At 44.3% G+C, this 27997-nt stretch overlaps 2 protein-coding genes across 6 annotated transcripts in view; one reads left to right on the top strand and one right to left on the bottom strand.

Moving 5' to 3' along the window:
- Fam185a (family with sequence similarity 185 member A) overlaps positions 1 to 18678 on the top strand; it is an 80550-nt gene extending 61872 nt beyond the window's left edge. For 4 of the 5 annotated variants that reach the window (XR_008214456.1, XR_008214455.1, XR_008214453.1 and 1 more), the window contains 2 exons: positions 10794 to 16399; positions 17415 to 18678. Coding sequence is in view for 1 of the 5 variants with exons in the window: in XM_052720964.1 (XP_052576924.1) it covers positions 10794 to 10916 (123 nt within the window). In the remaining 4 variants the exon portion in view is untranslated. Of the gene's footprint in view, positions 1 to 10793 lie in introns of all 5 variants that reach the window. The other variant, XM_052720964.1, reaches the window with a different exon arrangement.
- Positions 1 to 27997, bottom strand: part of Fbxl13 (F-box and leucine rich repeat protein 13) — a 209224-nt gene that overhangs the window by 12352 nt on the left and 168875 nt on the right. The window contains exon 19 of the mRNA XM_052720972.1: positions 9484 to 9567. Within this exon, the coding sequence (XP_052576932.1) occupies positions 9484 to 9567 (84 nt within the window). The remainder of the gene's footprint in view (positions 1 to 9483; positions 9568 to 27997) is intronic.

Below are 27997 nucleotides of genomic sequence, written 5' to 3'. Positions count from 1 at the left end.
GTCTGAAGCCACCTCACCTGCAGTAGTTTGTTTAGTATACATTTGGGTTCCTTAAATGTAGATTTTGCCATAAACAAAACAAACAATAAAACATTACATCCAAAATCAGTATAGCTGAGGGGGTTGCTTGGGAGGGAGGGCTGAGGGTGGGAAGAGGGAAGAGGTGGGATCTGTGGTTGGTATGTAAAGTGAATAGAAAACTTCTTAATAAAGAAAATAAAAGGAAAAAAGTGAGAATAGAAAAAAATCACTATAGCAAAAATTAACAGTTAATCAACACTCAAATTCCTGCTAGCAAAATCCAGTTTTTCTGAAGTTCCCGCTGGTGAAATGTGATTGGCATATCAGTAATTAATAGGGTTCTATTCATCAATGAGTGGAGGAAAGGGGTGTGGATGCGAGATGACAGTGGAAAGAACACATTCTTTTTACTTTCTTTCCATTAGTTCAACCTATGAAAACTTACAAACACGTTCGTCTCTTTGGCGCCCCAGTTTCTCTTCTAATTAGGACAATTCATAACTAGAGTGTAGCATTATTCTGAAATGCCAGTGTGGTCATCTGTCACAGAGCTGTTCACTGCTTTCCTATCGCAACATCAAGGCCATGGAACCAGCCTGGACAGCCATCAGCAGGAAATGGACAGTGAAAGCATGGTACACAGACACAGTGGGATTTTGTTGAGCTATAAAGAAAACTGACATCACAAGATTTCCAGGGAAATGGATGAAGCTAGGAGGTATTATATTGAGCACGATAACTCACACTTAAAAAGACGAAACCCACACATCTCATCTGTGGATTCTCGCTTATATGTCTGTCTGATTTAATGAGTGGCAGTAACTAGAGCAGAAAGGAGCCTGGGGGTGGGTGGGTGGGTGGGTAAGACAATCCAAGGGGGGGGGGGGAGAATCCACAAAACAGATTTTGCTTAAAAGTCCCATACTGAAACCTAATACCATCTATGCTAATTTACTGATTTAGAAAGACTTTATAACTCTTCAGATATTATATAAAAACAAAATGAGGAGCTGGAGAGATGGCTTAGTGGTTACAAGTACAGAGGACCAGAGTCTGGTTCACAGTACCCAGGCCAAGCAGTTCACAACCTCAGGAACTCCAGCTCTAGGGGATCTGATGCCCTCTTTTGGCTTCTGTGGGCACCCAAACACACACACACACACACACACACACACACACACACATGATGGAAGGAATAAAAATAATAAAATCTTTAAAATAAAAATGATACTTAAAGGACAAAATGATCCACAATAATAAAACTAAACTTGTGACTGTAAAAAGATAATAAATCAAGACAAGTAGAAATCAGATGCCATGACTAATTCAAAGTAATACAAGTCCTTCCTCACTGCTGTAACCATGGCAACCATCAGTCACTCCTAGGGTTTTGTATCACTGTGAAGAAGCTCAGGTGCTTAGAATACCAAATCAGAGTCCTCTGTACACGACACCTTACCATTAACTTTACTTTGAGCATTAGACTGGGTTCCGAGTGATAGCTCTTATTTCTATGAAAATAGGTGCTGACTGGGCTACATGCCAGTTCTGCTCTCAGGACTGAGGAAGGACATGAGTGTCAGCTCATGGCCGCCAGGCTGACTCTAACGTGTGTGCCGCTCTCCCTCTGCTTCTGCCATTTGTTTAGAGCTGAGGATGAAAAAGAGCTAGTACACAGTTACAGGGAAGGGAGGATTTACAGGAGATACAGTCTAGCAAAGAACCCAGGACTGTGGCATCACTTGGAGGGCCAGAACCTAGCTCTGATGCTGTATGGATCTCTGGGGTGGGGGGGTGTGAGGGGGGATAGGACCCATCCTAAAGGATGGTTACACAGATTATATGTGTATATGTGTTTGTATGTATGATATGGCTCCTATCAAAATCGATCACTTTTATAGTTTCATACTGCATACAGTATTATCTGAGAGGTACTATACAGGAATTGCTAGTATCCTCATAAAGTTTACTACATGCTTTAGCTACATATGTACTGAAATTGGAAGCACCCAGACAGGATTAACTTGATCCATTGTTGAGGATGGCATGCAAAGTTTTTGTATGTAGGAGGAAAAGGGTCAACCAGTGATACTGGAGTTAATGGTGATGTCATTGTGTTAGTTTGCTTTCTGTTGCTGTGATAAAACACTGGCCAAAACCAGCCTGAAGGAGGAAAGGGTCATCTCATCTTACAACATCCAGACCAAGTCCATCCCTATAGCAACGCTGACTACTTGCTTACTTTCCACAGCTTCCTCAGCCAGGACCACTACCCCGGGGTGGCACTGTGCACAGTGGGAGGGGTCCTCCCACATCGATCATTAATCAAGAAAATGCCCCACAGACTTGGCCTATAGGCCAATCTGATGAAGACATTTTCTCAATTGAGGTTCCCTCTCCTGAAATGACCCAAGCTCATGAGAAGCTGACAAAAGCCTAAGAACACAGTCATATAAACTTGATAATTACAAGTAGATTTGAAAAATTCTCACCACAAAGTAATGAGTATATGAGAGGTTGGATGCTAACGAGCTTCAAGTAGCCACTCCACAGTGTATGCATACATCCAAGACTGATGTACTATAGCTCTTGACAACTGAAGCTTTTTAAATCCATTGAAGAAGACTAAATGTTAGCTGCTGCTAGTCTTTGAGTGGCACCACTGTTAATAAATGTATACTTACAGAGAGGACACAGTCTTGGCAATTATCCTATTCCGACCACAGCAGCCAACAGTGATGACAGCGCCCATGCAGATCATGGATTTTCCACAGGGCTCAGCTCTTTCTGTGCCTGACTCACCCTGGCTTGTGACTAACTTTACACAGAAATCTGTCATGTCTAGAACCAAGTGATGCCAGAAATTGGAAGGAGTCACTGTTCAGGGATAGAAGGGTCGCTGTCACTGGAGATAAGCAAGCTCAGGGGCACACCCGGGGTGGTACATTGACTGGCATCAATGGCTTTGTCTCTCAGCTCACCTGCCATTAAGAGTGCAGTGACTCTCTTGGGGTCCTTTCTGAACTGCTGGTTTTTATATGCTCTCACAAGCATCACATTTAGAACACAGTACATTCTCAGTAAATACTAGGATGTCGATTGGTCCTATGTAAGTGTCTTCCAGAAAATTAAGTCTGTTTTAATAAAACAAAAATTTTGATGTTGCAAGGTGTGGGGTAATATTGTTTCCTCTTAGAGAATGGGCAGAGAGCAAGAACAAGAGACAAGTCCTAGCATGAACAGTTTTGAGCTGTGGGGGCTGATGGGATGACAATGGTAAAGGTGCTGGTTGTGTAAGCCTAATGGCCGGCGTTCATCAGCCAGGACCACAGTGCAAGGAGAGAACAGATGCTGAAAGTTGACCTCTGGCCGCACACATGCTGTGGCGCACCATGTACATGTACACACACAGAATAATAATCATTAATAAAAATTGGAAGCTTGAGAGCTGGCTAGCTTTAAAGGGAGATGCAAGGCACCTCTTCAGCTTCAACTGCCAGTGTCTTTGGACTACTTGAATCAGTTCCCTGCAGTTGTGTGTTTATGAAGACTCTACTAGTATTTGAAGCTGAAGTTTTTAGAGGTTTTTCAATTCAATAACTTTAAAAGTAATTTTAAGGTCTCTGATACATTCACAGCTGCATTCTCAAATGTGGAAATCCTGAGACAAAAAGATTGATGCTAAATTGGTAGCAAGTCTGCGAGCTAAAGTCCATACTTCATCTCTTCTTTAGAGCCATGTAAGTCCCCTGAGGTAAAGTCCATACTTATCTCTTCTTTAGAGCCGTGTAAGTCCCCCTGAGGTAAAGTCCATACTTATCTCTTCTTTAGAGCCATGTAAGTCCCCTGAGGCCCCAAGTCTGCAGATGTGTCTCAACTGGGTCACTCGTGAAGTCCTCTCTTCTCCTCCAGAGACAACCGCCTGGTACCCTGCTGGCTCCAGAGCTGCCCCAGTCCCTCACATGGCAGTCTTGGAAAATGCTACTCTATGCTCCTCCCTAGTCAGTCCCTTACAGTAAAGATGGAAAGAGAAAGAGATATCACCACGTTTGCCTCTGTTCCAGTGTATCATCCAATCTTGCTGTGCGTTAGCACTTTTACGGAAAATGTCCATGTCTTCTGCACTGAGTCACAGTGTGGGGGCCAATAACCACATTCCTAATTTGGGTATGTAGCTGGGACTGAGTTTCACTCATATTTCTTTGTTGTTACAGTAGTGTTCTTTTGCCCAAATCCTGGTTAATCCACCTCAACAGGTGGCAGCAGCTCTTTGTCCAAACCCCGGCCTTTGCCGTCCATTCTCACGACACTCTCTTGACAGCGAGCCTCATTGGGGCCCCATTTATTGTCCTGCAAAGTTGGAATTTTTTGTTTTGTTTTGTTTTTCTCTCTGTTGATAATTGTGGAAAAAATCCATTGTGCTCTCAGGAACTAACTTCTGAAATAAAGATGAGTTGAGGTGGCTCAAAGCTAAAAATACAATTTCCACAATTATAAGTGATACACTAAATATAAAACTTCAGTTCCTTAGGCCTCACACAGTCATGAGATGTGGAGGTACATTTCCTCAAAGATTGCCTTCTTCCTACCAGGCATCAGAGCAGGTGGGGGTGGTCCTGGCTTGGTCATGCACTCCGTGGAGCCTGGTGCCTTGTCTATTTCCTGACCTCCCTAGCTAAGGTTCCTGTACACAAGAAGGGCAGGGAAATTAATTATGCTCTAATCCTCAGGCAGGAAGGGCTGCTGGTTTCTGTCGAGTCACTCTCTCTATTCTTTTGTCCTTTTTTAAAAATTGTCTCAAGAAAATGGCAACTGAGACCAATGGTCAACTAAGTCCAGCCTCTTGCATTTCAGGATCTCTAAGAAACTTTGTTCAGGGACCATCAGTACTGCTTCAACCCTTCATGGGTCTATATGACCCTAACACATTTTTAACCTTAACTTTCCTTATCTGTGATATACATACATACATACATATATATATATATATATGTGTGTGTGTGTGTATGTATGTATGTATCACAGGCTTTGGGAAGACAGAAAGTATGTTTTCTCTTGGCAGAAACAATACCTAACATAAAAGCTGTTTTGTCTGTCAGCAGTTGACTGAGGAATCATGGACTGATGGTCTCTGCCTGGTATACCACCTTTAACCTGTAATGCCATGAGGGCTTTAGAAAGGAAATAGAGAAAGAAATTCTAAATGGGCCTGACAGAAATACAGCTCTTCTGAGCCATGCTGCAGGCATCCTGTTCACATCAGACATGACACACTGGACAAATCCTAGGTGTGTCACAGAGGGATCAAAAACAGCCATAAACTCGTACTGTCATGGGAAAATGGGGCCCCTACACTTGCTTTCCTTGCCTTTTCGCTTTGCCTGCAGGCAGTCTGACAGGTTTTGTTCAACTTTAGGCAAATTTCATCTTACATGTGATAAACACATATTCTGGGGGGAGCTTAGGGCAGAAAAGTCCTCCTAAGGATTATCTTGCTTTTAACATGCTCTATAGTTCTTCTCTGTGGACATTTGACATGAAAATAACAGATGTTTGGGTCAGTTAGGAAGTACAGCAAAACTTCAGCTGTCCACTGGTTCTCACAGTGGGGGTGAGCAGGAAGCCAGCACTGGTGTGGTGGTTACTCAGCTTCACCTGATTCCTTGCCAAGAAAACATGGTACCCAACACTCCAGAATCCCTTGGAACCTTCTAAGCTATGGGACTCTGAGAAGCTGTTGAATCCCACGTCCTTTGAAGTCTGGCACGTTTCAAATCCTGTTGGACCGCTTATAATTGGAAACACATTGGCGTCAAAGAGCAGCAGAATGCTGAGCTCTTTGCTTTTGCTCCCGGCTATTGAAGAAGCAACAGTACCCTGATATCTGTGCCCCCAGTTGATTGCACATCCCTGGAGTCTCCTGGCATTTGCTGTTTTCTTGTAAAGATCAGGAGACTGTTCTTAGCATGGGTGATCGATGCAGCAGGGATTTCTAAAGTGAAGCTCTTTATTGTTCCGGGTTTTGTGGCTGTTGCCTTTTCAACAAGTACCAAATGACCACCCTTTTAAATCTACCAAGAAATTAATTAGTTCCTCTTCTCAGACACTTTTAAAAAGTCTACAGCCTGAGTCCTCTGGGAGCTCCATACTTCCCGACACTAGCCGGAGTGAAAGATGCCAGCATTAGAGCCAGGTGTTAAAAGAGCCGAATGTCTCCTGTTCTCCTTCCCCACACAGGACAGCTGGGAGCCTCTGCTGCACCAGAGGCCATGATTGAAGCCAACGTGACTAGGAGTCTTGATTGTTTCCCTTTAAACCCATGAACACAACTTTATCCCTGGAGACTAGGTGTAGTTATCAAAATCTCATACTTTGATAACTTTTGCATGAGTTAATCCTTGAAACTAAATAGAAATCAGTGTTGATTTTTTTTTTTAGTAGTTGCTAAGGGGAGCTGACTCATCTAGCCCATCTTTGGCATTGTAAGTCAGGATGTATCAGAGGCTACCAAAATCAATTTTAGTTTAGCAGTGGAGGGTGGGGCTATCAATGGATAAAAATTATTGATGAAAATCTTGCATAAACATTATTTTGGAACTAGTTAAAAGTTAATGAATCCAAGTATTTTAAATGAGGAAAGAGTCACAGGAGAGTGACGCAACTTTGCTGTTAGGGTCCATGAATAAACCCTTCTTAAACTCCAGACACGTCTGCAACAGGCTGTCCAGAGGCCAGTCTAGGGGAAGAGGACAATTGTTGAACAAGGTAGATGCTTAGACTGTGTAAAAGCCAACACACACACACACACACACACACACACACACACACACACACACACACACGAACACACACAGGGAGGAGGGATAATGAAGGAAAGATGATGAGAAAGAAAAGTTTTTCCTGAATAGAACATCAGATCTTGTGCAACTAATAATGAAATAATTCTGCATCCCATGCTTCTTTAAAAAGATACTTTGTATTGCAGAAAATAAAGAGCAATTTTGAAAGTTTAAACTTTAAAAAGACATGCCAGCATTTCACTGTGGATGATATAATTAATGCATGAGCACACACTTTCACCTAGACTCCTAGCATCTGAAAACAGTGTAAACTTAGGCCCCATAGAAGAGTGGGGAAAGATGCCTGGAGCCAAGAGATCAAAAACAAACGGCAGAACGTGATGCTTTACCGATTCTCAGCCTTGTCCCAAGAAGCATCTTTTAAGTGTTGAATATTTAGAGGCTGACATCCCAGCGCTGCATAGGATACGTGTAAAAGGTTTAGTTAGTGCTCAAATACAACTGCCTCCTCTCTAAGAATGTAACTCAGTATTAGAAATGTCAATATTTTTAACTTTTATTTGGGACCTTCATTCAGTCAGTAAATGTTAATTTAACATCTATAATTACCTACAACTGAAGTACTACTACTACTGCATGTTTAACCTTACAATTAAACCACAATTTACACTTACACACATCTTTTGGCTTCTTTTCATAGCAGGTTATGTGTACCTAAGCATCTGTAATTCCTCTTATAGGGTTATAATCTTGTCCCATATGAAAGTTTTCAATTCTTTCTGGGCTCTTCATCTTGAAGCAGTATTTTGTTTTCTGAATAACTCTATACTAGGCAGAGTTGGTGCCAGGGACTACAATTAGAAGAAACAAGCCTTGCTTCACGTCACAGCTTTTAAAGAATCTTAGTAGTGTTACACTTTCCTCTTATAGTACTCCACTGTCCAGACACAGTGCGAAAAAACAAAGCAAAGCGAACCGCACAGTGAGGCCTGAGCCGCGTTACCACTCAGCCATTCAGAAGAGTGACTCCCCATTTCTATGCTTCATTTCCATAAAACGGACCTGAAGCTGGTTTCCTGAGAAAATCTGAAACCTTGGTCAGTTGTAACCTCTCAGCCCTTAGCTTATCTGTAAACTTAGAAAATTGGTTTACATGTTTCTAAGCTTCCTTCAGCCCCCAAAGTCTGTAATTCTATGCTAAGGTCTACGCATGAGCTGACCAGCCCTCCAGTTTGTACATTATTCCAACACTGCTCAATTAGTCATTTAAAATTTCATAAGTCATCTTCAAATTTGTCATGCCCAAACATCTCTACTTTCTTTGGACTTCTCAGCTAGCACTTGCATTATCCGAATGCTTGTGGGATTCATTCTTTTATCCCTATATGAAAATGTTTCTCCTTCCTTCCCTTCGATGCTTTTGCTTTGGAGCCTGTCCTGCATCTCGCTCTGTAGACCTGGCTCTGCCTCCCGAGTGCTGGGATTAAAGGCGTGTGTGCCACCACCGTCTGATGCTTTTCTTTCTTCCTACTCAGTCTAATGTTTTCCTGCATATTGAAGGTTAACTCCCAACTTGCCCTTATGTGATGCTTCCAATGGCTTAGCAGTTTCCACGTCCTAATTTTCAGTTCTTTCTTATTCAGTGCACGCTCAAAACATAATTTTGGGTGATGGTTGGTCTCCCGCTCTCTCTCGCTCGCTCGCTCACTCTCGCTCTCTCTCTCTCATTGAGATGCTTATAGTGCTAAAAAAATTTTATTGTGACTTACATGTAGTGTGCACTTTATGGTTTCCTGCATGGTACTCGGGCCATGCCTATGGACCCTTACCCTTCTCAAGAATTCCTCAAGTATCAGTTGAGCACATAATAATTCTTCTTACTCACTCACTCACCTCACACAGTCCATTCTGTTGAAGTACACTACAAACTATGTTTGGATAACTTAAACTCCCAACTGTTAGAAACCTGGTGTAGTCTCTAAATTTCCCCAATTTTCATGATTATATAGTACTTTAATTTTCCATTTTATAAACTATTTTCTCTATATGTAAAGACTTTGGGCTACATAGAAGTTTATCATTCTCCAAGTAGATGCCCCTGTCGATCCTATGAGTCTGACACAAAGATGGAAGCAAATAGATGGAGAAGAAAATGAAGACACAAGCTTCTTCAGTACCGCAGGCCCTAGAGGCCTGGCTGAGAGCCCAGCGTTGTGCATTAACTACCTTTGTGTTGCAATGACCAAAGACACTGGCAAAAGCAGTTTAAGGGGGGAAGGCGGGTGCTGGCTCGTGGGTCCACAGTGGTGGGAAGTCTGGCAGCATCCACTGTGGCCACAGTGTGAGGCAGAGGCTGCTTTTCACGTGGAGTCTAACCTGAGAGCCGGTGAAGGTCTACTCCACCAGCCAGGCTGTGTCTCCTAAGGGCTCCATGCCTTCAAAATGGTGCTGTAAGCTAAGGACTGAGTGTTCAGATGGGAGCTGTGGGCAGCATTTTAGCTTCAAATCATGACACTCAGAGTTGACCTGTGGCTAAATCCCAGTCCCATATGTATTGTGAGTTGGCTCCTGTTAGTTCTTTCTATTGTGACTTACAAAGTTTATTGAATTTAGACTTAACTTTTAATCTTAACTCTTTAGTGGAAAACCCTAATCGTCTTACCCGAATTCCAACGTCAGTGATGTTGGCACACTCAGACAGAGAAAGTTCCCTCAGTTTCCTGTGTCTGGAGAGTATGTTCAAGCTCTAAAAATATAAAGACCATTTTGTGATTACAATTTAGTATGGGATGTGTCCAAGAGCCATTTGTACAAACTAATGGCTTAAAAGAACAGTCATTTAAGCAAGCTAAATAGAACTATCTACCTTATGGGTCATACCTCCTTATATCTAACAAAGCAATGAGCTTAACTTTGGCAAGAAAATTAATTTTAGTCACTATTAAACTATTAAATATGATTTTTCAGTTGTCTCTAATACTTTGCAAAACAAAAACAAAAACAAAAAACCAAAACAAAACAAAAAAACTACAGAGTCGAAAAGCTAGAAATCATCTGTTGCTACTGTGTCCAGACAAATGCTATCAGAACCAATGGGAACTGCCTTGAGTTACTTGAAGACAATTGATGCAGTTTATGAATTTGCCAGGTTCTTATTCATTCCTAACCTAAAAAACTCAAAATCTTTAGTTCATTTCATGAGTCTAGTTTCTGAAAGAGAAAGGGAACAGATCTTTATAAAGGTAAGTAGTCCACTTTTTTTTCGGGTTTAAAGACAAGACAGCGGATTGCTCTCCTGGCCCTTACGTTGTTGTGCACATGGCCATGCTGTGCCACTTCTCAGCAGCTTCCCCAGAACTGACTGGATGGCCCTCCGACGACGTGTACTGATGACCTGATGAACTGGCTTACAGCCATATCCTGCTGAGTATATGTGCTTGTTTGCTGGTGCTGAGGATAAGCCTGGGGTCTTGGCATGCTGGGCAAGTGCTCTCCTGAGACACAGCCTCAGGCTGTCTGTCTTGATTTGTATTAAAGATCGTCTCAGAATCTCACAGGATATGCTTCCTACACAGCCGACATGAGCAGAATTTATTCTCAGTGAGTCCAAGAACCATTAACGGAAGCAATGTCAGAAATGGCTAGGGATTTGTCTTTATTTTCTATTTATCCTCATGGCTAGTTTATATTTTGTTGATCTTAAGTGCAGTGCTTGAGCCATAATGGAAAATAACTATGAAAATGTAAGATCTTGTTTTTTCCCCTTAAATAACTTTCCTTTAAAGAGATTTTATTTTTAAATCCAGATCAAGGGGAAGCGCTTGCCACAGCCATTGTTCAACCATGCTGTCTCAGTTTGTTTAATGATCCTGTGCACTATCTCCAAGGGAAATGACTGCTGGGTCCCTTCATGTCATTGTGACTGTGGAGCCTTTTCTAAAACACGTTATCTTTCCTGCCTCCTCCTTTCAGAGCAAAGAATCCGCCCATGGAGCCATTGCACACAGTCTGCATTCCAGATGCAGATGCTCTTCTATTCATGCCAGAACAACTGGAGGGGTGGAGCTGTTCCCCCAAAGAAACCAAGTTCTTTGAACAAACACACCAAGACATGCGGAGTTATTTCTGTGTCCTACACTTGAAAATAGAAAGAATATAGGACCCTGTGACTCTTCCTTCGACATGACCCCTGAGCAGTTAGGTTTCACTGCTGTAGCCAAGTCAGAATTTGTAAAGCTTAGCCACAGAAGTTCAGTTGTAAACGCTTGTCAGTCTGTTTGCTCCTTACCGCTTCACCAAAGAAACCACTGAAAGTTAAGACAGAGGCTTGGAAACATGATTCAGCCAGTTAAAGCCCTTGTCATGCAAGCCTGATAACCAGAGTTCACATAACCTACATAAAGGGAAACAGAAACAAACTCCATACATGAGCTTTGGCACATGCATCCCCAGCATATACATCCAGGAACAATAATGATAATTGTATTAATAACTTTAAAATTAAAATATGAACATGGAATGCTATGTTTCATACTATAATTGCTCATACGTGAACTCAACAGCAATTGAAGATCAGTAGCTGTCACTTAAGTATATAATGAGATACCACACTAATTGACTAAGATGTCTATAATGAAGAAGAGAGACAATAAAACGTGACAGTGAGGAGATGCGAAGACTGACAGGCAAATAATGCTGCATATTATGCGAGTGGACCAGCTATTCTGGAAAACATGACTCTGTCTCAGAAAGCAAAGCAGAGTCAGCACATGGCCCAGCAATTAGACTCTTCTAGGGGTTTATAATTAAGAATAAAACATCCACATGAAAAAATTGTATGTAAGCGTTCTTAACAATGTTATTCAGAAACAACCCAAATATCTACCAAGGGATGGAAATGTAAATAAGATACATTTTATCCCTATAATACAATGCTAGTTGATAAGAAAAAGAAGTGTTGGTGCATGCCATAGCCTTGAAAACATTGTTCTAGTACAAGAAGCCAGACCCCAAACACCAGACATGATTTCATTGACATATAAAGTCCAAATAGGCAAATATACAGAAAAGATAGATCTGTGCTTGCCTGAAGCCGCTGGAGGGTGTGACAAGCATAGGGAAGGGGTCTCGTTAGGAGTGATGAAAACATTCTGGGGATTAGGCTGTGGTGATAGTTACACAGCTCCATAAATAAACCAGCAAAGTGAAAGGCACTGAGGACCTTTCATCTCAATAACAATTTTGTTAATTGACAATTGTTTGATTAAAAACTATAAAATTTTCCTGTCATTCTTCTGCCCAAGATGGATGAAGACATTGCCTCTGTGTCACGTATTTTTGTTAGACTCATACCTGTGCCCATGCTGACACATTACCATACAGCCTTGCTGCTGAGTAAACTTAACACTAACAGAGAACCAGGAAGTGGAAAGGAGACCAGTCAGTCCTCTGTAAGCACCACCTACGGGCAATAGGGGTCAGCAAGAGAAATGCACTGTTCCAGCCGACGAGATGTGTTCTGATTAGACTTAGGACCTCTCAGAGAACTGACCTAATGAACACCTGTGCCAGCTAGGTAAATGTTCTGTTCAGCTCTATGAGATTCAGAAATGCTCCAAAGCAGGAGGGATTCTCTAAAAGAACTGACAGTTATCTTCTGCAATTTTTATTTTGAAAATCTGTAGTCTCAAGTTTGGGGTTTATAATTGCTCAATTTGATGGGTGAAGGCTTAATAACCCTCCAACCCTCCCACCTCCCACTGTGAAAGAATATCAATAGGCCTGATCTTGTGGGTCTCCTATGCAGCTGCTCTGATTTAAATGGTAGTTGACTGCCATATTTGGAGGACACGGTCCACAACAGCATGAAATAGAACAGCAAGGTGTAGAACTGTACAGCACAGTATAAGTGAATTTATGATGGCATTTAAAGATTTTTCTGAACACTGGTCATCAAACTGTTCCAAAGGAGGAAATTTCTGGCTTTGATGCTATTACTGCTTGGTTTGGTTTAATATCATGGAGCAAACGTGCTGGGGGTTGGCTGGTTCCAAGGTTTAATCGGGAAGCTGGGGGAGAAGCCAATAAGATGGGGTTGCTGGGCCTCAGTCAGCAAAGGGCTGTTGGGCATCCTTCCAGTGAAGTCTGGCAGTATTGCTATGAAAGGTCTTCCTTGTTCGCCCAAAGTCTGCCAAATGCACGAGTCCCTTTGCAGGACAGAGGTCAGGATTTGTTTCCCCAAAGTATAAACAGAGGCTAAATTCATCATCAGAGAAGCTTCGTCCTGCAGCAAAGTGAACAAATACAGAGACCCACAGCCAGACATTATGTAGAGTGAGAGACTTTGGGACACTCAGTCCTCAATGGGAGGTCTCCAGCAAATCCCTCCCCTCAGGGCTCAGGGAACCCTGCAGAAGAGGAGGCAGAAAGGGTGTGAGAGCCAGAGGGATGGAGGACACCAGGGAAACTGGGATCAACATGATCAATGCACATATGAACTCCGAGACTGAGGCAGCATGCACGGGTCTGCATGATCTGCTCAAGGTTCTCTGTGTATGTTATGGCTTCGAGTTTAGTGTTTTTATGGAATTCCCAAGTGTGTGAATGAGTGGGTCTGGTTCTGGTGCCTTCTCTTGGGCTCCTTTCCTTTTGTTTGTTTGTCCTGTTCAACTCCGATGTGATTGTTTTGGTTTTATCTTGTTATATGTTATTATTATCCCTTAGAAGCCTGTGTTTTTCTAATGAGAGACAGGAAAGGAGTAGATCTGGATGGAAGGGGAGGTGGGGAGAAACTGGAAGGAGTAGAGAGAAGGGAAACTACAATCGAAATCTATTATGTGAGAAAAGAATCTGTTTTCAATAAAAGGAAAAAAAAATTAAATTTTAAAAAACAGACTCAATTGTTTAATCGGGTAACACACCGAGGAAACAGCTGGTGTGATAGTCGGGTGAATTATCTGCAGAACTGCAGGCGGTGTGAGAATTTAAGACTCCGGGTTCCCAGCAAGCACTTTGCTTCTCCATAGCCCACAAAACAGAAGGACATGGATCCAAGATGCCTAGGAATCCATAGTGGGAACGTGGCTTACACTACAGTATCAGGTTCACTGAGGGATGTGGTCTCAAGACATAAGATTCAAAAGAAAGCAGCCATCAAGTCATCCTAACAAATCTGCATGACACCCAGAGTGGCAGAGGTAAACAGAGCTCTCCTGGTGTGGGGAACACACTGTTACACCTTACATCAAGAACAAAGTGAGAGAAAAATGGGGCTTGTGTTTTAAGAGACCACCCAGTAGGTGTGACTGCTTCCAACTGGAAGGCAAGGGGGTGGTCTAGCAGAGCTTTCAAAGAGGAAGAAAACTCTGAATTAAGCCTAAAGATTGTGATTTGGGCATGCAGTAAATATAATAGGGACAGCCTTTCAGTCGAGGAAATGGTATAAGCTGAGACTTTGTTTGGAAGTGAGTTGCTTGGAAGCAGTTCAGTTTGGGGTCACTGGAATCAGTGGGAGGGAAGACAGAACACTGCCAGGGACAGATGCATGCACACAAGACCTTTGAAAGCTGAAAGTTTCTTGAACCTTTCTCCCAGTTTTACATCTGGATTTGTTTAGCTAATGTAGATAGACATCGGCAATGAACTGGTTACTGAATGTTAGGATGGGGGGAGCATGTTAGGGTGGGGGTGCCTGCTCTGGCCAAGTCATCCTATCCCTGGCTTGGAACACCACCAACATAAATATAAAACATCTTCTTCCAACTCTATATTGAAAACATTCATATTTCCAGAAAAGGTCAAAGAAAATTAGAAGGAATACCTTTATGTCCTTTACCTAAATTCTTCAGTTAGCATGTGTGTGTGTAGGCCACATGACAACCGCGGGTGTCATCGTCCTTGGGTGCAGTTCATTTTGATTTTTGTTGTTGTTGTCATTGTTTGTTTGCTGGGGGGGGGCGTGTCTCTGATTAGACTGTGGCCTCTGAGCCTCGGGGATCTGCCTGTCTCTACTTCTCCAGAGCTGGGATTTTACAAGTTCATGCCACCGCACCTGGCTTTCCACGTGGGGTTCTGAGGGGTGAACTTGGGCCCTCGTGGGGCTGAGCTCTCTCCCCAGCCCAGGATGCTTTTGGAAGCACCCTTGTCAGTTCTTGAATGTCTCATAATCTGCATTGTCTGCTTATGCTTTGGCTTGTTTTTGGATGTCACCCGAATGCTGCCACACACCCCTGGGAGTCTCCGTCAGGCTGTTGCACAAGCAGGGATGTCACTGGGTCACGTGATCTGACTGCTACACCACTTCATTAGATACGTATTTTCCTTGAGTTCATAAATCTATAGTGTGGCTCTTTCAGGATGTTACAGTTGGACAATAACTTTCTGCTCTATGATTTTAGTATTTCTTGCTGGTCCTTGTCTAAGTAAGTTATTAGATGCACTTTTTAATTTCTGTCCTTCATTTTTAGATTCCTTAGCTGGACCTTATTTAAATTTTCCTTTTCTTACTGAACTTTCCCTTTAATTCTGCTAAAACATTGGGGAGCGCTTTGAATAAATGAAAGCTCTTAGACCTAGTACTGTCCCGAGTCATGTGTGGTGTTACACAGTCATTGTTTTATATCCTGAGGATTGAACACTGGGCCTCACAAATCTGAGTACACAGTTTTACCAGTGAGCTATACACTCAGTCATTTATAAATACTAGTTTAACTTGCCTAAATTCTTGTTAAACCTATTTATGAGATAAAATCACTGTCTTTCCTGGTGGAATTATGTCTCTTGTTGGTAAAAGATGCTGGCTGAGGGAAGTGTTCATGTTCTGCCGATCTCTCAGAATGAGTAGCCAACCATGATTTCTTAAACCATATCCTGCATGTGAAAATGAGGCAGATGAAAACTGCCTAAATAGATCAGTAGTATGATGATGAGGTTTAGATTTTCATAACTCACATGGCTTTTCTTCTGAGATACTGAATTTTTATAAAGAGCCTGGAAAATAGTCAAGGCATTATGGAATGTGGTCATTAGCGCAAATATAGTATGGTAGTTTATCTGGCAGCCACGATGCTATAAATCATCCTTATGAATGGTTTGTTTCAGCTTAGAAACTCACTTTCATTTTTAGATTTTATTTATTTATTCATTATTTATTTTGAGACAAGTTCTCACTGTATGACTGAGGAAGCCTCAAGCTCCAGACCCTCCTGTCCCAGCCTCTTGAACGCTGGGGTTACAAGTCTAAGACACCAGGCCTGTCTTAGCAATACGTGTTAACATAAGCATGCCAGAACAGTGAGCATGGAGAGGGTGGCATCATAACTGTCATGCTCATGATTTAAAAACCATAAAAATGCATAAGGTTTCGTAGTTTGCCCAACTTTTAAGTCACTTTTTAGTAGTCTCTAGAAAAGGTAAGTAAGCCCACAGACTCTAAGATAAACATGCTAAAACAGAGATCTCATCCACAGCTGTAAACCAAGAGAAAATAAGACTTCATAAGGAAAGAGATGTATTTTACTCAGAGTCTAGTGGCTTGATGATGCACCCTGCAAAGATCTCCATGGCTGAGCCACAGCATGGTAAGCAGAGAGAGAGAAATCCTTGCATACAGAAGATGTCAAGGCCTGGAGAGGCCTCGCTCTGCAGCAGCCCCCTCTCCTGACATAGCACTAGTCTGTTTGTGAGGGTGGACCCCTATGACGGAACTGCTACCCACTGGGCACCATGGTTACAGGTTGCATGACCTCAACACTGCCACAACAGTGTGTGAGTCCCAGAACTTGGGCTTTTGGAAGAATACACCACTTCAAACTCATGGGGCAACAATCAGCCAAAACACAACAAAATGTTTTGCTCAACAGAGGGAGAAACTGAGGGGGGATAATTCTGACTAGAAGACCTTGACAGTAGCAGGAACGAGAGAGGAGTAAAAAAAGAATGAATGAATGACTAAGTTTCTCAAGAAGAGAATAGCTGAGGCTATGGTGTATTTGGAGTAGTCCACAAACACCAAATGCTGGTTGTAAATAATGTTGCACGACATGCTTAGGTTTAGATAGCAGGGTGTGAAACTGCATTTGTGCACATGTACATGCAGTGTGTACATGCACAGTACAATCAGAGAGCACTCCTAGAAATACATTAACATTTAGGAGTGGGCAAACATTTCAATGCATTTTTCTGTAACCCACATTTATTTTGGTGCTGTTAGAATGTTCATGAAAAATCATTTAGAATAATTTGTAGGGAAAATCCAACACAAAAATCATTATTACATTTTTTAATCAACAAAGAATTCTATGAAGTATTAACTCTGGGCTCTATTCTTCACAGAGTCACACAGTTCTGGTTCTAAACTATACCATGCAAATATATCAATAGTTAAGGGAAGTACTAAGCTAGGAACAGAAACACACATCATTTTTCCAAAAAACAAAATTCTTTTTTTATAAAAACGGATGAGTGCTTCCTAACTTCATATTGCGTGGTCCGTCTGTGAAGCGTGACCCTGCTGACCAGCCCTCCCTGTCTGAGGCTCCACTTCCCTTGCATCCATGACATTATTCTGACCTCCTCTCCTACCTACTTCTTTAGATATTCTGTGGATCTCTCAAACTGGCCCGCTGCACCTGCCTTCGCGCATCCAGGCTTCGGCAGCACCTTCGCCATCTCTCTTGCTCACGTATTTACTAACTGCTGACTCGGCCGCAGCGGGCCCTGAGTACCTCAAAGCAGCACATGACTTTCCGAAGTCTGGTAGTACAACGGGAAGCCGCGGGCTTTCATGCGCTCTTCCTTCTGGTCTGCTAGCTGGTCAGGGTCTGTTAAAAGAACTTCCTTTAAGAACTTTGCCCCTCCTCAGCTGTGCTTTCGTGGCCTTGCCTATGGGGGCTTCCCTGCAGGGGAAATCTGTATAACACGGGAAATTTGGTAGTTACATATAATTTCACTGAATGTGAACTCTGAAATAAAATGGACCGGGCAGCAAGAAGTCTAGGATGACTGAGAAGCCTCTACTGGGGTGTAGAAGAACATGGGATCTGAAAGAACCTTCAAGTGAAAATACAGGAAGCCCTGCTTCCCGGTGCTAAAGATAAAGAAAACACTTGGTAACTCTCCTGTTTTGATATTCTGAAATTTGTATGCATATAAATCCTGGAACTCCAGACAACCCAAGGAAAACAGCAAAGCCAAACAAAGCAACAGCAGATATTCCAAAAATCAGGCAAGTGTCTGTCTTCTGTCTGTCTATTCTTTGTCATCTGGTACCAAAGGAGCCCATGGTAACTGGGATCAAATATGTCCAAAACAGAATTTGGCATCTTTCCTCCAAGTCTCCACCTCTCTCCTAGGTTCTTTTCCTGATTAGTGACCTATTATGCCTACACCTGGACAAATAAAAATCCTGAGTACTGCCTGGGACGACTCTCTCAACACTCCCCACACCATTTCCCACTCTCCATTCCCAGCTATCTGTCAGGCTCTGCTACCTGCCATTGTAAGAGCTGCTGTTCTGTAAGAGACCTTCTCCACTGGGGCCGGACTCACTGCACGCAGAGCTGTGTGTGGCTCCCACTGCTTAGCTTCTCACTCTGTTGGTCACCAGAGCACTGGGAAACAGGCAGCATTACAATCATTGCTTGAAAAGGAAGGAAATGGAGACACACTCGCCCAAGCTCTCACAGTGTGGTAGCACCAGTGAGGACACTAGCGAGGATGCTCTAAACCGTGCTGTTCATAACTTGCAATCACCTGGCGCTATTTTCCTCTTGTTTTGACACTGGGGCTGTGCCTTTCGTTTAGTACTTCAGAACTGACAGGCAGTTGATAGTGAATAAATAAATACTTGTTGAATGAATGGGGAGCTGGTGTCATGATGGTGTGTGTCTGCGTCTCTCTCTCTGTGTGGTCAGAGGTTGATGGCAGCTGCCTCCTCAGTTGCTCTCCACCTTATTTTCTGAGACAAGGTCTTTCTCTGGAACCCGGAGCTTGCTGATTAGACTGGCTAGCCAGTCAGCCCCAGAGGTCATCATGTCCTGACTCCCCAGAGCTGGGCTTACAGACATGTGCCACCCTGTCTTGCACACAGTTCTAGGATCTGAACTTGGGTCATCTCCCCAGCCCTGCTGTGTGGACTGTGTTGATTAGCTCTTGTTTTGCTGACACTCTCTGATTCATGACTGGAATACACTTTGTTTTCAATTGTTTGATCTGAGAAGGATTTGTTCTCCCCGGTACTACTTGCAGTCTATTAGCAATAGTGAATCAAACTTGTTCTTGGACTGTGCACCATCTCAGCGAGACTCCATCTGAAGCCACTGATAACACCACCCTGTACAAACTGCCAAACTACTTGCCCTTCTATAGCTAATTAGAAATTACAATTTTATAAAGAGACTTACCCCTCAACTAATTTTTTTTGCTTCTACTCACTTCATTGTTAGTATGAATCCTGTGATCATATTTACTTTTAGCTCTCTCTCTCTCTCTCTCTCTCTCTCTCTCTCTCTCTCTCTCTCTCTCTCTCTCTCTCTCTCTCTCTGAGGCTGTCTTACACAGTAACACAAGCTTCCCTGGAACTCACTACGTAGCACAGGCTGGCCTCAAACTCACGGCAATCTTTCTGCCTCAACCTCCTAAACTGCTGAAACTAAAGCTTGAGCCACTACAGATAGCTCTGTGGTAACTTCTTTGTGAGATGTTATCAGCCTTTTTGACAATGATAAGGCCTGAAGGGACGCAGACTCTGCCCAACACTTAGAAATGTAGAGTATCTGGGAAGACCAGCATCTCTGCTAGCTGGGCTCATGGCAGCTCCCCTCCAGGGCGGAGGAGAGAGGTTCTGCCCAGGATTCTCTGAGAGAATGACAGACAGCACCCTACTTCTCTTTATAGATTTAGCGGGCACTTCGCTGGACACAGGAGACAAGGCACTGTGACCTCTGTGAGAGAAACTGAGGTTACCAGTCACAGAATCTGCATATTTACATCCTATCCTGGCTGGAGAGAAGGACGAGAGGCCCGTCTCCCTGTGGAAGCCACAGCTGGCTTCTTGTTCTGTGTTTTTGAAAATTCAAGGCCAATTCACATGTCGCTGAGTTCCCTGCTTCCATTTAACGATCATCTTTTCCTATATCCCGAGTCCCAAGGGAATTCCGGGTTTCCTGTTTGGGAGGTTGTGTGTCCCTGGACCTTGAGCTTTATTTGTGTGTGTTCCATGCAGATGGGTGGTCTCCACCAGCATGTCATCAGATGAAGACATGCAGCTGTAAGTACTCCCACTCTGGCTCAGAGCATTGCTGAGAAAAGGTGGAATTTAAAGAAGCCTTGAGTGCTTGGTGGAGAAAGGAAATAGTGCCAGATCCATTCATTCACTCGCTCATGGATAAAACATCCTGTGCTTCCTATGAAGTAGGCATTAGTACCAGGCAGCTTAAAGATGAGATGGCCCAGCCTCTATCCTCCCAGGGCCTAGAGTACATAGGAAGGGGGCTTAGAACAAATATGAAGAATAATGGGCCAATTGTTTTTTTAACATAATTTCTTTATTGAATCTTTGGGAATTTTGCTGCAAGGTGTAGGAAAATGTAGTGGAATTCAGCTACTGTGACAAAAGCTATGACCTGGAAAGTCAAGGACTTTTCCAGCTGGTCATTCCAGGCCACTGGGGCTGCCTGCCTTAGGTGAGAGGGTGGAGCCAGGTCCCCTAGGCCCATGCCATCAGGGTCAGTTCTCCCTTTCCCATGATGAGGGGTGGGACCCTGAGTGTGGGGGCCAGCTCTCCTGTGAGGGGTAGTGGCCAGCTCTCCCGATGTGGTGTCCAGGTAGAGGCAGGGCCAGCAGAGGTTGGGTCTGGCTCAGCATGGCCCTCTGATTTCATCATGCATTGTTTCTATGACACCCTGAGGTGACACAGGCCACAGACATCAACACAGAACCCAGCTGAGGTAGGACCATAGACCCAGACAAGGCCCTCAGCTGCAGCTCAGACCAGTTGTGTTTGACTGAGGCATAGAGACTACTCAGTGGGAATGTGGAGAAAGTCCTAAGCCTCTAGCCATCCTGGACAGGAAGGAAGATATTCTATCAGACTACCCAGACAATGCATCCTATAGAACTGGAATTTCCCCCAGGAAAGGCGGGGGCCCTGGTGTCAACTGCAGTGGGGGCTTATCTCCTGGACAAGAGTTCACACAGTCCTGACAACTTGGTGGAAGGTTCTGCAGAAGAGGCCACAGCATAAACAATGGTGGTGGGGGACCACACCCCAACCAGACATCTTAGCTATGCACCTCTGACCCTTCATTTAAACCTAAACCTCATGTCAGGACCCTGAAAATGGACTTGGGAGTAGGGTAGGGGTATCATTGTACTTCTTGGCTACTCCTCCTCCCAATGCAGACAAATTGAATAAATTTCCTTTTTCTGCTTTTCACACTTACTTGTTGGTATAATTGGCCTATTGTGAATGGTGGCTAAGCATGGCTTCTTGGGGTCTGCCAGAGCCCAGGCTCTGACCTAACAACTCTGTAACAAGCCTACTCAAAAGTGTCCAAAGAGCCACTCAGAGCTGAAACTTAAAAGACATGTCAGAATGGATTGGGTGGGCAAGGAAGGGGAGGCATGGCTGACAGAGGGAATAGTTTATGCAGATGAAGAACGCACGCGGTATATTTGGGGAGACAGATGTCAAAGGTGTGAGTAAGCTGCAAGTGGGACAGCAGAGGGAGCAGTGTACACACGTGTGCACACTCACACGTGCACACACACACACACACACACACACACACACACACACACACACACAGAGCACAGGCCACCTGCCGCTTAGGCTTTGGGAGACAGCAGTCAGTAAAATACTTCATCGTAGTCTTGTTGTTGTTGGCCTTTGTTTAGATTAAAAATATCTTAAACTAGATAGCCTGTGGCTTACAATTCAAATTAACATGGAAAGTGAATCGAATTAGATCTGGATTTTGTGCAATTCTGATTGAAAATGATTTGTGTACTTCCGAAAGTTTTAAGAAGGTGTCTAAGTAGGTAACAAGCACAAGGAAGCCGCACTGTGAAGGGAGGGCGACAATGACACAGAGGACATTAGGAACAGAACAACACTTACCTAACATTCGTGGAAAACAGCTGGAATTACGTCACTGCACGGTTTGTTTTCCTAAAGAAAGGATGTATCACCAGGCCTGGCGGTGTGCGCCTATACCACAGCTCTTCAGGAGCCTGGAGCATGAGCCTCAAATGTCAAGGCTACGAGGTGAGCTCAAGGCCAGCCTGGGAAATTTAGTGAGACCTTGTCTCAAAATAAAAAATAGCAAGAGGGTTGGAGTGTAATTGATGGAGTTAGAGAGCTTGCTCGGCCTGAACCAGGCCCTCAGTCTACTCCCTGGCACTGAAAAAAACATTAAGCAAGCATGCAAGGAAGGGAGGGAGAGGGAGGAGAGGGGAGGGAGGGGAGGGGAAGGGGGAGGGAAGAAGGGAGGAAGGAAACATAAAAATCCATTTGATATTATCTAGATAGAGAACTGATTTTCTGTCATTATGGACAGTATGACCAATGCTTATTATAGAAAAATTATCTCAAAATATTAACAGACCATCTAGCTCCGTCAAGATCCCCTAATTACCTACCCAGGAACATGCAGGATGGTTGTATCCAGGCAGGAGGAGTATCCAGGCACATGTATAAAGACCCTGCATCCCAGGCACATGTTTACAGATCCCACATCCCAGGCACATGTTTACAGAACCAGCATCCCAGGCACATGTTTACAGAACCAGCATCCCAGGCACATGTTTACAGAACCAGCATCCCAGGCACATGTTTACAGAACCAGCATCCCAGGCACATGTTTACAGATCCCGCATCCCAGGCACATGTTTACAGATCCCGCATCCCAGGCACATGTATAAAGACCCTGCATCCCAGGCACATGTTTACAGATCCCTGCATCCCAGGCACATGTTTACAGATCCCACATCCCAGGCACATGTTTACAGATCCCGCATCCCAGGCACATGTTTACAGATCCCGCATCCCAGGCACATGTTTACAGATCCCACATCCCAGGCACATGTTTACAGATCCCACATCCCAGGCACATGTTTACAGATCCCACATCCCAGGCACATGTTTACAGAGCCAGCATCCCAGGCACATGTTTACAGATCCCACATCCCAGGCACATGTTTACAGATCCCGCATCCCAGGCACATGTTTACAGATCCCGCATCCCAGGCACATGTTTACAGATCCCGCATCCCAGGCACATGTTTACAGATCCCGCATCCCAGGCACATGTTTACAGATCCCGCATCCCAGGCACATGTTTACAGATCCCGCATCCCAGGCACATGTTTACAGATCCCGCATCCCAGGCACATGTTTACAGATCCCGCATCCCAGGCACATGTATAAATCTTCCTGTTCTACAACTGGCCAATCACCAACACCTTTCAGTTTTACCTACACCTACCAAATATTGTTTAGAGTCCTTTCCATACTAGCTCTAGACTGGTTCAAGGACTCCTTTTCCTTTAATTCCTAGAACACTTATTGGTTCTGTTCCCATAGTCCTTCCCCTAATCACCCACTGTGGTGGTTTGAATGAGAATGGCCCCCATAGGCTCCTATACTTGGTCACCAGGGAGTGGGACTGTTTGAAAGGATTAGGAGGTGTGCCCTTGTTGGAGGAAGTGTCACTGTAGGTGGGCCCATGCCAGCCCTCTTCCCCCACAACCCCCAGATCAGAATCTAGTTCTCAGCTCCTGCTCCAGCACCAGGTGCGATGCTCCCACCATGACGACAACAGACTAAACCTCTGAACTGTAAGCCAGCCCCAATTAACTATATCCTTTATAAGAGTTGCTGTGGTCATGGTGTCTCTTCACAGCAATGGAACAGTGACTAAGGCACCCCCCTTCCGGCTTCCCAAGGATCCACTTAACATGGCCGGGGGTGGGGGGGGTGGGGGTGGGGGTGGGGAACGGCTGTGACTGCTCCAAGTGCTACTGTGTCACTGGTTCAAATCTATACTTCTCAGCACAGCATTAAATTCCCTTTCATTGTACATTCCAGCAAGATTCAACTGCATGGAGTTCCTTGAACAAGCATGCATTTCTTTGTACCATCTATGCTGAATAGGCCAAATTACAAAGTCATTGTGCCTGTCTGCCAGACTACATTAAAATAACCCACATATTCTCTTTCAACTGAAGCTGCAGAGAACAGCTCTTCTTGTTAGAAACCACATCACCAACCACGTGTCCTTCATCCCACATGTACATATCAAGGCCTACTATTCCTGAAGGGTCTAGGAAGCAGCAGAAGGAACCAGTTCTCAGTCCTCAGAGATCTCAGTTTTGGGGGGGGGGGGGATTCCAGCAGGTTTCCCACCGAAAAAGCACTCACAGTCTAGGACTCATGAAAATTCTTTTAAATTTGTGCAAATGAAAGAGTCTTCATAAACCACTGTCTGAGGAGCCTGTCTGGAACACTGCTCTGACTCATTTTTCCTTTAAATAACAAGCATGGCAGTAACCAAGGCAGCTGCAGCAGTGGCTTGGGCTGCCCCAGTTATGGATCCCGTGGTCTTCAGCTCTTTTAACTAGTAGAAACCTTTTTATATACTCAGAGATAAAGTTATACCCAAGTAATCCAAATTAAATTAAGGACATAATTTGGCTAGATGTTTACAGAGTTATAGAAGATTAAAGATGTCTTCCCCACACAGAGCATCCCTCGATACTCTCCTCAGCATCAAGCCATAGCCACACGTGCAGCCGTCCTGATGCCACCAGTACTCACCCCCCATGGCCTCGTCTGCCTGTCCCTGCTCACATGCCCTTTCTCCTCTGTGTAGAAATTAAGGCATTCCCACACACTCTGAGCCACAGGAGGCCTCTCTTTCCTAATCTCCTACACCCTTTGAGCCTTACAACATGGCCTCACAGAATGTAAGTGCTCAGAGGAGGGGCCAGGGCTGCCTCGTTCATTCTGGTGTCCCCAGCACCAGACACAAAGTCACAACAAATACGTGTTAACTGAGTACTAGTGAAATTCTAACTGAAAACTTACTCAGAAGAATTTAAAATGGATTATATTAATAGAAAACAAACCTTGTCCAAAGGCACAACTGGTCACATTTCATCTCTGATGAATATCTGTAACATCCAGAATTGAAATTCTGAGTGCTAAGGGTACAGGCAAGTGCACACTTCATCAGACCTGCAGTCCAGGACGGTGTGCACCTGCTCTGACACAGGGTGACATCGACTCAGATTGGCTAAGGTTAGCTCCCACAACTGTTGTACCATTGTCCTGTGAAGGTCTAGATTTGACTTTACAGGCTCCAGCTTAGGGAAAGGGCCACCACCTGCTTTAGTTAGTTCCAGGAAGGACCTCATGTCAATGTGCCATGACAACTCCAAAGGATACAGAGCAGTATGCTCCTACAGACATCCTGTCTGCAGTTTATGGGCCTTGAAGATATCTAGATAATCCTGCTGAGCAGTCCAGATAATCCTGTTCACCTGGTTGTGGTTCCCCGCCAAAAGTCTAACCCAATGGTTTCAAATGGGGTTTCACCCAAGGTCTAGACCAATAGTTTAAAAAAATCACCTTATGCCATATCCTTTCCACCCAATCCCAAGTTGCCAATTCCCAGCTTGTGGTTTTTCCCTATAAAAACTCTCTACACCTGGGCTCGTGACTGCTGCCACATTTCCTTCCATTTGCCGTTCGGTGGCCCAGGTTGAACCTGAATAAAATCACCCTTATGTGCTTGCATCGAAAAACGGCTCCTTGGTGATCTCTGGGGGTTTCTAGAAATGGGTACAGCAGTCCTCGTCAATCACTTGCCTTTTAGACGAGTTTGACAAGAGGAAGGAAAAACCTTCCAAAGATTTTCAACCACTTAGTGTTATTTAGTATGGCTCATGGACAACTCTACAGCTCTCAAATGACAGGCTTTCTTCAGGGGAAATAAAAGCAAAGAGAAGAGAGTGTCAGACCGCATTCTTAATTAAGTTTTTCACTTGCTCTTGGTAAGTAAAATTTTTTTTTTTTTTTTTTTTTTTTTTTTTTTTTTTTTTTTTTTTTTTTTTTTTTTTGGTTTTTCGAGACAGGGTTTCTCTGTGTAGCTTTGCGCCTTTCCTGGAACTCACTTGGTAGCCCAGGCTGGCCTCGAACTCACAGAGATCCGCCTGGCTCTGCCTCCCGAGTGCTGGGATTAAAGGCGTGCGCCATCACCGCCCGGCGGTAAGTAAAATTTTAACACATGGTCTTTGGAAATTAAAACTGAGTTCCCTCTAAATGCTAAAAACCCACTTAGTCACTGTGGTTAGCATTCAGACCCTCCTTGGGGACCCGCCCAGCACCCTGACGAAGCACCCTCCCCCTTCCCGCTCTCTCACCACCAGGTAGTGCACACCGCCTCCCTTCCTTTTCTTTCTCTTCTTCTCTCCCCTCAGACCCTGCCCGTTTTCTGTTTCTAACCCCCTCCCTTAATACAACTGTCCGCACGGGGCCCGTGTCTGCACGGTGTGACTTTCCACCGTTGCCCCTGGTCGATGCCCTGGGTCTGCATTGCGTGTCTCCCTCACCTGTTGTGGGGCACCTTGGCTCCACCCACCAAGCCCTCTCTCCGGCCTTTTCACAAAATTGATGCCATGCTAGCAGAGGCCCTCTTGGCACTTTCTCTTGCCTGCTGGCAGTCTGAGACATACTAGGACCCCTGGAACCTTCAACACGCACCTCATCCAACACTGGTATAATTGGTAAGGCCCCTCTTCTGGCCGTTTTCCATGAGTTAAGAGTCGTCTTGTCTTGACTATGGTTTCTCACCTCTCTGCCCCATTCGTAACTCTGGGCACCAGGCAGCCTCGTGTCTCTCTGGCTCAGCACTCTTTGCTCCCTGCTCTCTGATGAAACTGCCATCTCACCTCTCCGCTTCCTCGGGGCCCCTGCTCTGTGTTTGACAGCTTGAGCCCTAATCATTCTGCATCACTGGTGGACATTAAGTCTACCACCAAACCTCTACGCTTAATGTCCTATTTAACGGCTTCTAAACTCATCTGCCTTCACAGTCAGACTTGGTCCCATACCCTCATCTTTGCAACTTCCGCCAGTGATCCAGTAGATCCCATCCCATCCCCCCCCCCCCCCCCCCCCCCCGCTGCTGCCGGCACCACCACACCCCCACCCCATCCACGGCTTAGTCTGTCTTGTTCTGTTCTGTCTCTGTCTGCTCCCCGACTCCTGGGGCTGGCAGAATGGGAAGACCTGGGCTTGACTGCTCTGCTTTCAGTCGGCAGAGCCAGCTGCTCCTCCATGTCCCACTCCTCCTCCCTCCCGGGGCCACCGCTGATGTGCTTTCTCACCCCGGTTGCTGCTGCTGCTGCCGTCACCCACTCCTGTACCTTCTCGCTCAGGTACGTGAAGTGTGAAAGTTTCCCAGGAAGTTTTGTCCATTCTGTTAAAAAGGTCTATTTCATATGTATGTATGGAAATGTGTGACTGTGATGGCCACATGAATGTGTTTCTGATTTTTGAATGCTTGATTTTATATGTTCCATATATGTTCCATTTGTCTTGTTTAAAAAACAAAACAAAAAACCCCATGTGACCACATGGGCAGGTGCCCTCTTGACTGAGGTCAAAGACAGACAGGTCAGGTCGTATGGCTTCACCACCATATTTGATGAGGTCAGAACACATGGGCAGGTGCTATTTTGACTAAGGTTAAAAAGAGTCATAGGATTCCACCACCATCTTTAGTAAGGGTGACTGTGTAAATTGGATAGGTTTCTGTATGATAGTTCATCTCTTGCCTCTTCTCTCTCACTTAATTCTGTTGCATGTGGTGTGTTCGTTTTTAGTGGCACACCCCGACAGGGCCCACTTATCCACATCATACCAGGACCTCACTCCCCTGCTCTCTTCTGCCTGTAACAAATCTGCTTTCTCATTTACCAGTGACTCTGCCTTCCAAATGTCTTTTTGATATAGACAATGCTAAAATTGTTCTATGCTAGCTCTAGGGTTGGATTATGGCTCTTCCCTCACTAGACCCAGGCATGCTTATTTAAAAGTCTCCTCTATGTCACTCTGTCGGTCTGAGCCGCTGGCACAGTGACAGGAAGAAGAAAAACAGAACAGCCCAGATATT

Source organism: Peromyscus californicus, unplaced genomic scaffold (genome assembly GCF_007827085.1).
Source record: "Peromyscus californicus insignis strain IS unplaced genomic scaffold, ASM782708v3 Scaffold_6__1_contigs__length_162567912, whole genome shotgun sequence".
Lineage (NCBI taxonomy): Eukaryota > Metazoa > Chordata > Mammalia > Rodentia > Cricetidae > Peromyscus > Peromyscus californicus.
This window is presented reverse-complemented; position numbering and strand designations above follow the sequence as displayed.